This window comes from Tenrec ecaudatus, chromosome 6, assembly GCF_050624435.1.
Source record: "Tenrec ecaudatus isolate mTenEca1 chromosome 6, mTenEca1.hap1, whole genome shotgun sequence".
Classification (NCBI taxonomy): domain Eukaryota; kingdom Metazoa; phylum Chordata; class Mammalia; order Afrosoricida; family Tenrecidae; genus Tenrec; species Tenrec ecaudatus.
The window spans coordinates 8,260,183-8,275,943 of NC_134535.1; the positions used below are offsets into that span (position 1 = coordinate 8,260,183).

General features: G+C 59.5%; 1 protein-coding gene across 1 annotated transcript; it reads right to left on the reverse strand.

The window, feature by feature from the left end:
* Positions 1-316: 316 nt before the first annotated feature.
* Positions 317-1,651, reverse strand: KCNJ4 (potassium inwardly rectifying channel subfamily J member 4). Its single transcript, XM_075552666.1, has one exon. The coding sequence runs from the start codon at positions 1,649-1,651 to the stop codon at positions 317-319; it is 1,335 nt and encodes a 444-aa protein (XP_075408781.1).
* Positions 1,652-15,761: the final 14,110 nt, after the last annotated feature.

Here is a 15,761-nt window from a genome sequence, read left to right on the forward strand (position 1 = left end):
TGGCCCACCCGGCACCCCTGACGCCCACCCCCCCCAGCAGTCCAGCCGCCTTCCCCAAGGTCCTGAGAGCAAAGGGGCCCGAAAGGGAAAGGATGGTGGCCTGGGGTCCCCGAGCCTCCTGGGGGGCGGGGCTGGGGGGACCCGGGGCGGCCCTGGCCCGGCTCACTTCAGTCTGTGCTCTGGGGCTGGCGGGAAGGGGGTCTCCCAGTCCCAGAAGGTCCCGGGAGCCAGGGTCCGCTCTGTCCTGAGTGTGGGTGGGGGTGGCCTCACCCCCCGGCAGGGGCTCGGGCGGAAGCGGCGAGGGCGGGCCCGGAGGTCAGATGGCCGACTCCCTGCGGTAGGAGATGTTGTCCAGGGGCAGCGTGGCCTGCATGCGCTCCAGATCCAGGTGGCTGCCGAACTCCAGCATCCGGATGATGCCCGCCTCCTCCTTGGAGCCCGCCTCCAGACCTAGGCCGGCGGCCACCGCCGCCGCCGCGGCGGCCTCCTCCTCCATCTCCTCTTCCTCCTGGCTCAGGAGGGCCAGCTCGTTCTCGTAGCAGAAGGCACTGGGCGGGGGCGGCGGAGCGGGCAGCACGGTGATCTTGCTCTCCTGCAGCGCGCGGGCCGAGCAGCAGGGCGTGCCCGCCACCTCGTAGGTCTTGTGGAAGCGCGAGTAGTCCACCTTGTAGTGGCTCTTCTCCTCGAAGACCACGGGCTCGAAGCGGTGGCCCCACAGGATCTCGCTGGCCAGGTAGGAGCTGCGGGCCTGGGTGGTCATGGCGGTGGCCTCCACCATGCCCTCCAGGATGACCACGATCTCGAAGTCCTCGGCCTCCAGCTCCTCCTTGCCCATGCCGTAGAGCGGGCTGTCCTCGTCGATCTCGTGGACGATGATGATGGGCGACACCAGGAAGATGCGGTCCAGGCCGATGTCGTAGCCCACGTTGAGGTCCCGCTGGTCCAGCGGCAGGTACTCGCCCTCCTGGGTCATGTAGGGCTTGATGAGCTGGGCGCGCACGTGGGCCTCCACGATGTGGCTCTTGCGCAGGTTGCCCACGCGCCACATCAGGCAGAGCTTGCCGTCCCGCACCGAGATGACCGCGTGGTGGCTGAAGAGCAGCGTCTGCGCCCGCTTCTTGGGCCGGGCCATCTTGGCCATGATGGTGCCGATCATGAAGGAGTCGATGACGCAGCCCACGATGGACTGCACCACCACTGCTATCACGGCCAGGGGGCACTCCTCCGTCACGCACCGGAAGCCGTAGCCGATGGTGGTCTGCGTCTCCACGGAGAACAGGAAGGCGCCCAGGAAGCCGTTCACGTGCATGATGCAGGGCTTGGGGGCCACGGGGGAGGCCCCGCCCCCGGCCCCGCCCCCGCCCGCCGAGGGCCCCACGGCGCCGGCCTCCAGGTCACCGTGGAAGAAGGCAATGCACCAGAAGAGGAGGCCGAAGAAGAGCCAGGAGACCAGGAAGGCCGCGGAGAAGATCATGAGCATGTAGCGCCAGCGTGTGTCCACGCACGTCGTGAAGATGTCCGCCATGTAGCGCTGCGACTTGTTGCTCAGGTTGGCGAAGTACACGTTGCATTGGCCGTTCTTCTTGACGAAGCGGTTGCGGCGTTTCCGCCGGGGCACGTGGGCCTGCCCGTTGCGGCTGTGCCCGTGCATGTCCTGTCGCCGGCGTGGTCACGTGGGGAGACGCAGGGCCTGTGGAGCAGAAGGCAGACACTCTGCGTGAGATGTTGGGACCCACCAGGGGCTGCCCCGGAGGGGAGGCCCGGGACCCCAGGGCCTGCGTTCCAACCCCAGCCCCCTTCCTTCCGCCCTGGCAAGGCAGGGGGGTGAGAAGGGGTGCGGAAGCCGAGGTCCCCAGCATGCGGGCCGGCCTGGGTCCCAGCCCCTCCATCCCTGCCTCAGCGGTTTCCTGACACCATCATGCCTGCCCCGTCCTCGGCTTGGGTCACCCAGGGACCAGCCATTCGCCTGTGCGGCCCCAAGACCAGGAGTCCGTGACTGTTGACAGCCCAATGAGCGGCTGGGGCAACAGGCCCAAGGATGGCAACAGTTGTGAGGCTGGCGCAGGGTAGGACAGCATTTGCCCTGTTGTGCATGGGGTGGCTGAGCATCAGAAGGGATTCGGCAGCACCCCACAAGAACACACTTTCATCAAGTGCAATCCGTCTTCGAATGCTCAGTGACCTGTGTGGCCAGAGGCCTGCGGACAGCAGGAATGCAGAGAACTTCCAGAGCTGCAGAAGCACCCTCTCCTTGATGCTGTGACACCCTACCCCACTTTGGACCCTTCCATCCCAGTGTGGCCCTGAGTCTCTGGCAGAGATTCCTGTCCCCAGACTTGTCAGGAACAAAGGTGGTGGCGGTGGAAGTGGAAGTGGAGCCAGCGCAAGCTCCCATCCTTGGCCTGTGCGCGGGACACTGCTACCTACCCTCAGGCAGCAGGTGGGGACCTGGGACTCGGCAGGGAAGTGAGCAGCCCAGGGTCACACGCTGGGGAAGAAAGTGGATGCAAACTTAGGTGTGACTCAGGCCTCCTCGGCCCCCTGTGGATGCGGCCACAGGGTGGGGAGTGGGGGCAGGGTGGGGGCGGGGACAGATGATGGACATGCCACTAGCCTATATGTGGCCCTTTTCAGCTCTTGGAGCCTCTCTGTTTCCTCATTTGTAACACAGGGCTCAAAACTCCTCTCTTAGAAGAGCTAAGGAGCCATCCTCCTGCCTGGGAGTCCTGGGGGCTGCGCACCACAAAGCCAGCCATTTAAAGTCAACAGTCACTGCATGGGACAAAGATGGGGCTTTCTACTCCTGTCAAGAGTTGCAGTCTGGGAAAGCCCCAGGGGCAGTTCTTCCCTGCCCCCTGGGGTCCCTAGAAGGCTGCAGTGACTGGGGAGTTTGGTTTGGGGTGAGCCCTGCTGCCTGCCTTCCCGCTCTGTCAGCGCCCCCAGCTGTCGCTGCAAAGGTGGTCCACCCAGCAGCGGGTATTCCAGCTGGGCCCGTGGAGGGGAGCCCTCCCTCATCCCTCTCCTCCACTGGGGCCCCAGGGGCGACAGGGCTTGGGGGGGATGGGAGTGGGCAGAACTGGCAGGGCCGGCCCAGGCCCGGCTGCGGGTAACGTTTTGGCCCAGAATTATATAAGGCTGCAAGTTTCTATTTTCTGTCCTATTCTTCTTCCTGATCTAATTGTGCATCTGTGGCAATGTTTATACACTTCCCTGCTTCAGGACAACTCCGTTGCCGCAGCAACCGGTGCGCGCCAACGCTGTAATTTAGAGATCAGATCAACAGCTCCAGCCTGCCTCTTCCTCAGCCCAGACATTCCGCTCTGGCCCAGGGAGAGCCAGCCCTGCCCCCACTCCTTCCCTTGGTCACCCCAGCCGGTCTCCAGGTGTCCCCCACACCTTGGAAGGAGATCGCATAAACTTGGGCTTGGATGTCAGCTCCGCATGTGACTCCTGTGAGCCTGTTTCCTCCTCTGGAAGGGCCAGGCTAAGGAGACTGTCGGAAGCTCACAGGTAGTGTGGTGGTGGCCTTGGACTCAAAGCCAGGCTCTTAGGTCTCACTACAGCCAGGACAGGGGGACGTCTACCCAGAGGGGCCTGTCAGCCAGGTGCTGGGGCCTCACCTGCTACCCCCATCAGTGAGCTGAAGTGATGGCCTGGTGGTCAAAGCCCCAGGATCAGCCCTGAGGCTCCCCATGTCTCCGTCCCATCACTCACTCCACCCTTAAGAAATCCTAACCCTAACCCCATCCCCGAACACATCCCAACCCCAACACTCATACTTACTCCGACCCCTGTATCCATCTCCAATCCCAATACACATTCCTTCCCTAATGGCAACACTCATGCTCAGCCCCTGAGCCCCAACATCCCCAGCTCCCCGACATGCAGCCCAGTAAGGCAGTTGTACCCCACCCACACTGTGCCCCCTTCCAAGGACACAGCGTTTTAGGTCCCTACTGTGTCCCAGGCCCTGCGCTGACTGCTTGGCTGGCATCACCTTGGCCATGAGTGAGTTCTTAATAGTTGGCGCATCCTGGACCCCAGAAATGGAAAGCTGCCTCCGAAGGTGTCCTGAGATCCCCGACCCACCACCCTGCGCCGAGCAAGAGAATGGCCACCCTGAAGACACCTGGCTGGGGAGAGCCCTGCACCTTGCTGGCCGATGGGCGGGCAGGAAGGAGACGTTCACCTGCCAGCGCGCCGGCCGGCTGCACAACGCTGCTACCCAATGGACAGAGCTGGTCCTGCTTTCAGTGACAAGCCCCAGGAGCTGGTCAGGGTTCTTGTTTGTCCCAGGGGCTTCCCAGGAAGCGGGCACACTGCAGAGGGGGCCGGGAGAGAGGCAGGGGAGAGGTGCCACCAGCAGCCTCCTGTGCGGATACCGATCGGACTCTTTGAAACAGGAGCCTGGTTATTTAGGTGCCTGCATTCTGTCTCTCACTTGTCAGGCCGTGGTGGCTTGTGGGTGGCTGTGAAGCTACCGGTATTCCAAACAGCAACGGGGTCACCCACAGTGGACAGGATTCCGCAGTGCTTCGGTACTAAGGAAGAGGAAGAAAGGTCTGGCAATCTGCTGCGAAAATTGGCTGATGAACACGGCAGAGATCTCAGCCGATGAGCCCCCAGGGCTGAGACGTTCATATGCACCGTGGCCACAGAAATGGACACACCAGCAGTCAGGAAGATGGTGCTGGGCAGGGCAAGGCTTTGCTCTGTTGTTCATGGGGATGATGAATCACGTCCGCCTAAAACCTCATTTCCCAAGCTGATCCTTCCACTTGGGAACAAGTGTTCGGTAAATCCGTGCAGGGGGTACCTTCAGTTCATCTCTTACCAGAGTTACAAAGGGCAGAGGAGGCACACACAGACGGGGGAAGACAGATGCCAACACATGCCAGTGGCCCGGGAGTGGCAGCTTCCAAGATCCCAATAGAAGAGGACCTCCCTCCAGAGTTAACCACAAGGTTCGCGGTTCAAACCCATGAGCTGCCCTGAGACAGAAAGATGAGGCTGGTCTGTCAGCTTCCAGAGAGATGTATTGCCTCAGAGCCCCTGTCTAGGGTCGCCATTGGTTGGAATCGACTGGAAAGCACTGGGTTTGGGTTTGAACTGAGAAAATCAATGCCTGCTTGCTAAAACCATCCCCTGTGGCATTGTTGTGGAAGCATTAAAGAGCCAGAGCAGGGGCTGGTCTGTTGGGCACAGGTGACCAGGAGCCAATTGGCTGGCAGCTAGCAGCATTATGCCTCCAGTCACAGCTTTTCTGGAAGGCCAAGGGGGATCTGATTCTCCTTGCAAAGAAGGGGGCCTGTTGGCAAGCAGTTTCTGGGGTGAGGACCCCACTTCTACATGTACCTCTCCCCCTAACTGCAGCACTCACACACCTGCCTGGTCCCTGTGACACTGAGCGGCCCCCCGTGGACCTCTGCTCCTCCTGACCTCCAGCCCAGGGGGCTCCTGCCAGCCTCCCCCTGCTGAGGGCTCCTGGAGGGTCCCGGCACCAGCACACCATTATGGAAGCAGAGGGTGGGGCTGGCTGGCAGCCCATGGCAAAGAGGACAAGAAGGCCGATGGCCCGCAGCTGGCACCTTCTAGTGCTGTTCTTGAAGCGGCAGGCACGGGTGCTGGCTTTTAGAAATGTGAATGAACGTCAAAATCCTTGGTACAGTGAGGAAGGATCACTACGAGGTCGGTCACGGAACTCCCTGTCTGGCTGAGCCAGCTCGGCTCAAGGGGGCCTGGTGGACACCGAAGGATGAGGGACATGCTGCCCGCTCCGGCGCCTAAGGAACCCTCACAGAGTGGGAGGCCACCGTGCTGTGGTGACCTCCCACGTCTGCACGTCCCTAGTAAAGGCTTCATTCAGCAACTAGGGAAACTGAGGCTGAGGTGGGCAAGCGAAGGTGATGTCCTGAGCTCTCTCATCCTTCCAGGGGAGGCAGGCAGGCCGGCCCCGCCTGTCACCGTCGAGGTTTTCCCTATGACGTGAAATGCCCCCTCCATACCCCATTGGCGTAGTGGTTACTCATTGGGCTGCTAACTACAAGGTCAGCTGTTTGAAACCACCAGCTACTCCTCAGGAGAAAGATGGGGCTTTCTACTCCCGCCAAGAGTTGCAGTGCCGGAAACCACGGGGGCAGTTCTATCCTGTCCTACAGGGTCGTTATGAGTCGGCATCAACTCAAGGGCAACGACTGAGGGTTGGTTGGTTTTTCGCTTGCCCATAAGTCCCTTTGCTAAAGAAAAGGCAGTAAAATGACTCTGTGGCTCCCAGCCCCCTGGGCAGGTTGCCAGGAATGGGATCTCCCTCTGCCCACTTCCCTTGAACCCATAGCACCCAGACAGAAACAGCAGCCCCTCCTGACACTCTGCAGGGGGGGGCCTGTATTCGGCTCCAAGCCAGGCTGCCAGGCCACCGGCCATCATGTCATATCTCGACCGTTAGCCTTAAGGGCTCAGCCCCAGGGCCTGGTCCCCTCACTGGGACCTCCCACTCAGTCACCCGGCCGGCCGCAGCCCCTCATCTACTCCACAAGTGCTTATTCAGCATCCGCCATAGCAACCAGCAGGGTCAGGCCCTCTGCTCCACAGCAGAGGTCGCACAGGCTGGGGCTGGGAAGGGTGTCCCACCCAGGCCCGGCCTCAGGCTCTCTACACAGTGCCCTGCGGCCCCTCTTCCCAAGCATGCTGGGTTGTGTTGTGGGCTGCAGCACTGGGCTTTGCTGCTCCATGGCCCCTGCTGTCTGTCTCACCATTCTGTACAACTCTGGGACCTCAGGGATCCTCATTCTCAGCTCTGTCCCCTCCTACCATGTCCTCTCTCCTTGGACCTCAGTGTAAGGGAGGTGGCGGGGCCTGCTCCCTGGGCCATTGAGGCACGTGGCACTGGCTTGCTATAGAACCCTGTGGAGGAGAGGGGCATAGGGTGGTGGCAGTGTGTCAAGTGGGACACATGATGGTGACCATGGTGACCACAGTGACCCTGGCCGGGCTTCCAGTCCTGGCTGCAGCCACTAATGGGGGCACCTTCTTTCCTTGGTCTGTAGCCAGGGGACCCACACACAGGGTGGGTGGTGACATCATGAAAAATACCAACAGACCCTACAGCGACATAGGAACAGGGTCACGAATCGATAGCTGTGTGTACTCCGTGTGTTCACCGTATTCATCGCAGTGCCATTCACAGTAGTGAAGAGATGTTGTTGTTGTTTACCAGGTTGTTGTTGGATGGTGGGGAGTCAGTCCCGGCCCACAGCGACCCCGTGCACAACAGAACAAAACACTGCCCGGTCCTGCACCGTCCTCCCAACTGTTCCCGTGCCCGAGCCCATCGGTGCAGCTGCTGTGTCCCCCCATCTCCTTGAGGGAGTCCCTTTGTCGCCGTCCCTCCACTTGATGAAGCAGGAGGTCCTTCTCCAGGGACTGGTCTCTCCTGACAACACATCCAAAGTACGTGACACGAATTAGTCTCGGTGTCCCTGGCCGTCCTTCCTCCAACACAGATCTGTTTGTCCGTCTGCCGGTCCACGGTGCTTTCCGCATTGCTCGCCAGCGCCGTCATTCAGACGCATCGGTTCTTCTCAGGTCTTCCTTATTCCGTGTCCAACTCCGTGGCACAAAGGCCACAGAGGGGACAGTGGCGGGGGCCGGACACAACTTATCCTCCGAGTCACGTCCTGGACTGAGGGCAATCGGCTGCACGAGGCTGCTTCAGAGCCAAGAGTGGGACAACCCAGGTGCCAGGCAGGCGTAAACCGGGGTAGGCACACACCAGGGGACTCGGCGCTCCGTGACAGAACAAGGGGTCCGTGAAACGCCCCGCAGCGTGCGTGGGCCTCGAGGGCGAGCCACAGAGGGAAACGCGTCCATCACAAAAGCCGGCGTGGTGCTCGGGACCACTGTCATCGGAGGGCAGGAGAAGGAAAAAAAATAATAATAAAAAATAAAAGGCAAGAGAAGGCCATCGCACGGAAGAAGAAAGACAAGGTGACGGCAAGTCACGGAATGAGGCAACAGGCCGGCACCTGGGCAAAGGCAGTGACCAGCGATGGGTGGGCGCTGCTGAGTCTGACCAGCGCCTCCCACACCTGGCCCCCAGGAGCTGGTAAGTCCAGGGAAGCTGAGTGGCACACAGTATCCCTGACCACCCAAAGGAGGCAGCCAAGGGGCAGTGAGAAGGGAGGGCTCCTTGGGAGAAGTGGAGAGAATGGGCCTGGCACTCGATCTTCCATCCCCAAGCGAGGCCTGCGGAGCCTACTCCCTGCTCCATCTCTCACCCTAACTCTGGGCAGGGTGGGAAGGGGTTGGAGGCCCCAGGCAGCTGAGTTCTGTCCGTCAAGGGGGGAACTGGGGCCCCAACCTGGCAATTGGGGTTCCCAGGTGCCTGTGGGCCTCAATAGGCCCCTGCTGTGCTGCACAGACCACTCCATATCTCCCTCTCTGCCCACTTCCCCAGTTCTGAGAACCCCATCTTCCCAGACTCCAGTGCTGCACCCTGGGCTCCGGAGCCTCCCAGCCGACTGCTTTCTGCCTGTGTGACCTTGGGCAACTTGCTCAGCCTCTCTGGCCACTTAAGGTTCTCCTCAGCCCCGAGTGGAACTAACAATAGTGCTTACTTCCTAAGACAGTCATGAAGAATTCATGGGATGATGCACACCACATGGCCGGCACAGAGTAAGCAGCGGCTCCCAAGACCCAGCCAGCTGCCCTTCCCCGGGACTCCCGGCCCCGATTTCAGCAGCAGCCCGAAGGCCTGGGTTGGAGCCAGCCCTGCCTCGCAGGCTAGCTGTGACTTCAGGCAAGTCCACCGACCCCTCTCCAGCCTCACTTTCTTCACTTGAAAATTGAACCCACTGCCATCCACCAGACTCAGAGCGACCCTTCATGGGGCTCCGGAGACTGAGAATCTCTGTGGGAGCAGTCAGCCTCCTCTTTCTCTCTCGGATCAGCCAGGAGGTTTTGAACTAGTGACCTGTGGTTAGCAGCCCAGTGCTCCCCACCACCGCACCACCAGGGAGGGCTGCCCTTAGGGCCAAAAGGAACCCAGTAAGCCTACCTGCTGGGTGCCCCCGTCAGATGGGCCTGCCGTGAAGCACAAGCCACACAGTGGGTGCTCAGGAAACAGGCTCCTCCCCCGCCATCTCCCAGTCCCGGCGCCCCACACCCGTCCCGGCAGCCACCCTGTGACACGGAGTGCAGCTGGAGCACCGCCCCTGCTGGCACTGCCCTGAGTGCTTCCAGCTGACCGATCGATCCCTGTAACTCACGGTGACCTCTGAGGGCAGCGCTGGAAGCAGCCCTGCTTTAGAGGTCAGAAAACGGAGGCACAAAAAAGTCAAGGTGCCGGCTCAGGGCCACACACGTTGAGCTGGACCCGGGCAGATGGGGCCCAGGCACACCCACGAGGCCCAAGCACATCTGCCTTCACCCAATAAACAGAGCAAAGCCTCCTGTGTGCCAGGCCAGCCGAGGCAGCAGAAACGGACTGGGGGAGGGATGCTGGATAGAGGCCAGACACATGGGTGACTCTGGGCCCCAGTGGAGTCATGAGCCACGTGGGGTGCGCGGGTCCTCCTTCCCTCCCTCCCTCCCTCTCTTCTTCCCACTCAGCAAGAAAATACTGGGCAGGTGAACAGGGCTCAAACGCAAGTTCTCAGCCAGGCTATCCAGACAGGGCCTCCCCCCAGGAGCTGATGGCCAGAGGATCCAGCCACCACCTGCTCCAAGCCGCTCCTGAGATGCACCCTGCCACTGCAGTGAAGTCCCACGGAGCCCGTCCTCACTCATAACAGTGCTGGGTCCAGCAACAGGAAGCAGTGCCCGGCCCCGCCACCCTCACAATCATGGCTGTGTCAGGGCCTGCTGTCGCCGCCACTGTGCCAGTCCGTCTGGTGTGGGGGCTTCCTCTTTTTCTCTGACCCTAATCCCGACCCACCACTCACTGTCGCCCCTCAGTGGGGCAAAGGACCTATTGCTTCTCTAAGTCCTTGGCGCCAGATGACAGATTTACTGCAGTTTGCGGAGACCAATAAAGAAGCGAGTAAGTCAAGACTGGGAGGGCTGGGGTCACAGAGAGCCTTGGCCTCAGGGCTGTCTCTCAGGGGCTGGTTACCCAGCCAGCAGAGTAAGCACGGACTTACTGGTGCTTGCTCACTCTTCTGTAGTGAGTTTCACAATGTCAGGGACATGGGATAACGTGTGGAGCCAGTCAGTACAGATGAGTACGAAGCACAAGCAAGCCTGCGCTTACCCTGCTTATTCAGGTAACAGGTTCAACCTCATTAAAGAGAAAGGGCCGTTGGGGAATGATACTAATACAGAATAGCCCACAGCCCGTTGTGAACAGTTGTATGTGTCTCGGTTGGGTTTTATTGGTTTGGTTTGGTACCACACCTTCAGAAAGCCCCCAGAAGTGAGCACACGTTTCCTTGCTGACTGGGCACCGCGTCCCTCGCAGGGACTGGAAATTCATAAAGAGGTTTTGACCCCGTGGGAAGGTGTAGAGGGGTTGGGGGAGGGGAGAAAGAGAGAGAGAGAGACTTAGAAGCAAAATCTTGGATGCAGTAATAAAATGTGAAATTGTTCACCACAAATTAGTAAGTAAGCACAAGGGATTCTGTATCTCCCTAGCTTATTGGTTAATCTGACATGGGTCATAATATGGTACATTCTTTGTGAGCCCTGTCAGTCACTGCAGGGGGCCATGGCACCCAAAGGAGCCATAAGAAGCCAGCAGGCTAGACAGTCAGGGCAACGGCTGGATGCTGGAGCTTGTGGCTGGTTTCCTGAAGGGGTAGTGGGAGGCCAGCCCCCTCCAGGTGGTCATCAGGTCAGAAACTTGGGCGGGGGGTGTGGACACCTCAACCTTGCAGCTGGTATCTGCTGATCAGATGGTCTGGAGGACAATGTCCTTTCAAACTATGAGCTCTGTCTTCTGGTGGCCAGGGTCCGAGAGCTAGCAAGTCCCGGAGGTGGCTGGTGATGAGTGGAGAGGCGGAGGTGTGAGGCCTGGATCCACCTCTATGTATTAGAGATTGGATTTCCAGGGGTCCTTTCCATACATCCTTCCACAGCCCAGACAGCCCCAGCCCTGGGGGTGCCCCAAAGGCAGGTGGCCCTTCTCCCCGCAGGGACCCTCGACCCTCCTTCCCTGGAACTGCCAGTGGAGTGGGGTCAAGCTCTGCTTCCTCACCAGGGCTGCTAGGACCTGGTCTGACCATCCCTCTGCCCACAAACTATCCACTTGCTGTGGACCTGACTCAGTGGTGCCCGTGGCCGGTTTGGGGGCGCGCTGGAGAGATGCTCTGTGGGCATGTTGTGGCACAGTAGCATTGCCCTGTGGTCAGCCTCGCTAAGGGTGACCAGATTATGCACACCAGGTCAAAGAGCTGTCCGGCCCGGCCCCTGGTTGTGAGGGTCAGTAAGACCGAATCCATTGTGTCGGTCCACCTCATGGGGGGGCTCCCTCTGACATCGTAAGGCCTCTGAGAAAGCGACCGCACCCACTGGCGTGAGGAAGAAGTGGGAGCTGGTCCGGAGAACTGTGTCTGTGTGAAAGGCGGGGTGGGGTGGGGTGGTGGGTGTTAGAACACTCCAGAAGGATCTGCAGTGAGGTTGGGTGGTGGGAGTCACGTGAGCAAGGGAGAAAGATGCCCAGGATGAGGCCCTGGGAGCACAAGGTTTCTCAAGGCCATGGGAGGGCTTGTGGACTTCATCCCCGGGCACCAGGAAGCCACAAGGCAGGGTTTTTGCCTGGGTTGGCCCTTTTCATGGTTCGTTGAAATCTCTCGGATGTACAAATGCTGGTAGAGACCATTGGCTCACCCCGGAGGCTCTGGCTACTGAGGAGTTCTGGCTACAGGGCCCAGTGGTAGCAGGCAGCCAGGGAGGAAGCTTCCCCTGCCCAGCACTGATGGTGGCTCGGAGGCACCATGGCCAGCTGCCATCACATCGATGCCAACTCAAGGAGACCCATGGGTCAGAGTAGAACTGTGCCCCGCAAGCTCCACAAGGGCTGCTTTCCCAGAGGATCACCAGGCCTTTCTTCCTAGACCCCCCAACCAGGCAGTAAAGCCGCCGTGCTCGCGAACCACTCCGCACCGCCCAGGGACAGCAGTGGGGCTGGAATTCGAAGCAAACAGTTTTGGGATACAGTGTGGCCTGAGAGCCCATGGGGTGAACGAGGAAGGTGGGAAGAGAGGTGGCCAGAGGATGGGGTGAGTGGGGAGCAGAGAGGGGAGCCTGAGGCCTGGGGTGACCTTAGAATGGGCAGGGGGAGCATCCACCCACAGCTGTTGAGCACCCCCAACCTGAGAGGTATTAAACCGTGAGGTCTTAGGCTCTTGGAGGAGATCGCCAGGGGGCAGGGTATTGAATGAAGGGAAGCCAGCCCTACACCTCCAGGAGAAACTGATGGAGGGGGCACAGCCAGAGGGAGGGAGGAGCCATGTCAGGAGGGCGTAGCCTCCGACCATGCAGGCGGAGGGCGATCAGGGCTGGACCACCCTACAGCCCCTGGCAACGGACTGTGTCCCTTTTCAACACATCCCTCTATTCCTGCTCAGCTCAAAGGAACCATGGTGTCTTTGTGATTAAAGGCTCAGCTGTTAACCAAAAGGCTGACGGTTCAAATCCATCAGCCGCTTTGCCAGAGAAAGAGATGGCCATCCGCTCCCAGAAAGATTCCAGCCTTGGAAACGCTCTGGGGATGTTCCACCCTGTCCTATAGGGACCTGTGCGTCGGAAGCCACTCGACCAATGGGTTTAGGTTTGTCAGTTCAGTCCAAACTCGGGGCCATCGATGGAGTCAATGCTGACTCATAGTGGCCCTCCTGTGCATTTTCAAGACCGTCACTGCTTAGTTACAGCAGTAGAAAGCCTAGTCTTTCTTCTGTGGAATGGAGCTGCAGGTGGCTTCAAACTGCCGACCACGCGGCTCGCAGCCCGACGCATAACCACATCAGGGTTCAGTTCAGCCCAGAAGGGTGCAAACTCTGCCTGGGCAGAGAAAGGAAGGTGCTAGGGGATGGGTGGGGCACGGGTGAGAGAACTTAGTCTAAGGCGCCCTTCCCACCCCAGCACCCTCACTGTCAATCTTCACCCACATCACTGAGTCCCTGGTCTCCCGTGCAGGTAAAACTCCTGGACTGGGGCTGCTGGCCTGAGGCCGATGTCTTCAAGCATGCCTTCAGAGATGGCCCAGAGCTGCTGACTGGCCTGAGTGGAGCCCAGTTAATGAGGAGGAGGGAGGCGTGAGGGCTCAGAGCCTCCTCTCTCTTCCTCCCTGACTCTCAGAGGCTCAGCTGCAATGGCTTCTGGGTAGGATATTCTGCACGGGGACCAGCTTAGCTACAGCCTAACGCCCCTCCACTAACGGCTGGTGCGACACACAGCCACCCAAAAGGAGGGCTTGTTTGTAATGCTGCGGGTCCCTACAGTGTATTTTTAAGTGAGAAAACGTGAGAGTGACGAACAGTAAGCCTAGTATCTACCGTTTGTGTACGAGAGCGAAGAAGAAATTTCCAGACACGCACGCTCACTTGTCTGAGGATGGAGACCCAGGAAGCTGGTGCCACTGGCTGCCTCCAGGGAGGGAGCAGGTGGCTGGGGGTGCAGTGGGAGGGAGAATTCTCACTGTATTCCTGTGCGTGCCTTTGTAATTTTAGAATCGTCTGAGTGTTTTACCGAGGTGGGGAAGTATACACAGAGAGCTTTAAAGTAGTGTGTACGTGTGTGTCTGGTTTCTGAGGAGAGGGGCCGCAGCATTCAAGAGGGACACTGGACCAGAGAGTGTCTCCATCGTGGGTCTGTCTGTCCTTGGGAACATGCCTGGGCCTTTCTGCACGTCTCCCACAAAACACAAGCAGAATGGCAAGGTGAGAAGGGGCAGCAGAAGGTGAGGGTTTGAGTCTCCACTTCCTCATTTCCCTTCCCCCCTCAGCGTCCTCCTGGGCCCCTCTGAGCCCACACCCCTCTAGACCTGAGGACCCTACCCTGGTCTCTGTCTTTAGCCCCAGCTACCCCTCCCCCAGTGTCTTCGCAGCCAGACACTTACACCCTGCGACCCCATCCAGTCCTGGGGCTTAAAATAGCCCCCAGTGGGCATCTCCCCCAGAGTAGTTCCCAGTATATGGGACCCTATGAGTCCTGGGACCAGCATTTCCAAGACAGGAAGGTCCACCCACAGGCCTCACCCTCTCTTATCTTCAGCTTAACACCTGGGCCTCCTCATTCAACCCTCCCGGAATCAAACCAGCAACAATACAATGTTCCAGGGCTCAGTCCCCCAGCTGAAAAAGTCCGAGGTTCAAATCCACCAGCTTCTCCAGAAAAACAATGTGACTTCCTAGAGACCGATGACCTCGGAACCCCTGGGGGTGGTTCTGCGCTGTCCAGTGGCATCACTTTGAGCCACAGTCCGCTGGGTGGCAGTGGGCTCTCATTTGGAGCCAAACCCTGGCTGGTGACCACAAGCTGAGCTCCACCACCAGCTGACAGGATGGTGCTTTGAATGCACCGAAGCCAGGCAGGCCCGCAGTCTGTGGCTGATGGTTCACAAACAAGAAATCCTGGGGAGCTGTTCCCTGCACACTCGGCAACTAACACGGCTGAGGTGCTGCCATTGACCTCTGCAAGGCACCAGGGGGCCATGTCCCAAGCCCCCCAGCAGGTGAACGAGCAGGATTTAACCGGGCCACTGGCTTCTCATTCAGCCCACCCAAGTGTTCCCCGAGCTCCCACCTGCCCAGCATGGCTCAGCTCACCCCTCCACGGCCTGCTCCCACTGTGCCTCCTCTTCCCCCCCCCCCCCCGCTGTCCCAACTCCACAGGGGGCTGAGGATTCATGTCACTCTCAGCTGAAAGCTCAGGAGGCTCCCCACAGCTCCGGATCAGCGCCCAGTCCAGCGGTGGCCTGCCTGCCTGCTCTGACCTCACACCTGCACTCCCCACCACCCCCTCTACATCAGCCCTTCTCCCAGCCCCTTGTGCATATTCTCATAAGCACATACACACAAACACACACCATTCATTCCTCCTGCTTCAGGGTCCAGTCCTGCTGCTCAGTCTTCCACCACGTAGGACTAGAGTCAAAGGCCTCCTCCTCCTGGGAGCCCTTCCTGATCAGGCCAGCTGAGGTGGCCCACCTGGTCACCCAGACCCTCGAGTCCACCTCCTCTGAACTCTCCTCCAAGGCTGGGACCTGGACTCTGCTGCACCCCAGGGCCCGACACCTAAATCTCACAGGGCAACCCATCCGAAGCCCCACCTGTGCATTTCAGAGCAGACTCCAAACCCCAGGCTTTCAATGACCGGGACTTCAGGCCTTTTTCACTGGGTACCTCGGGGTGGATTCGAATCACCAACCTTGACGGTTCAGAGCTGGGCACTTCTCTTTTTGTGTCACCCAACAAGCCCTGCCTGACACAAACCCAAGCCCCTCGTGGTTGAGTTGACTGCAATTCACAGAGGCCTGTGAAGCACCCCACAGTCAGCTGCAGTCTTCATGCATGTGGCTCTCCATGCCTTTCCTCCACTGTGCTTCCGCGACCCTATGGGGAACTTGTTACAGAAGTAGAAACCCCGTCTCCCTCCTGCAGAGCAGCTGGTGGCTTTGAACTGCTGACCTTGGTGTTAGCAGCCCAACTTACAACCACTAGCCACCAGGGCTTAATCGCCAACCTTTCAGTGAGCAGCTGACTACAGACCACTTGCATGATCCACTACCATTAAGTTGATCCCAACTCATAGACCAGAAAGCCTCA

Bases quoted from the DNA above. Each gene is read 5' to 3' on its own strand.
- KCNJ4 (XM_075552666.1), bottom strand. From the start codon at position 1,651: ATGCACGGGCACAGCCGCAACGGGCAGGCCCACGTGCCCCGGCGGAAA.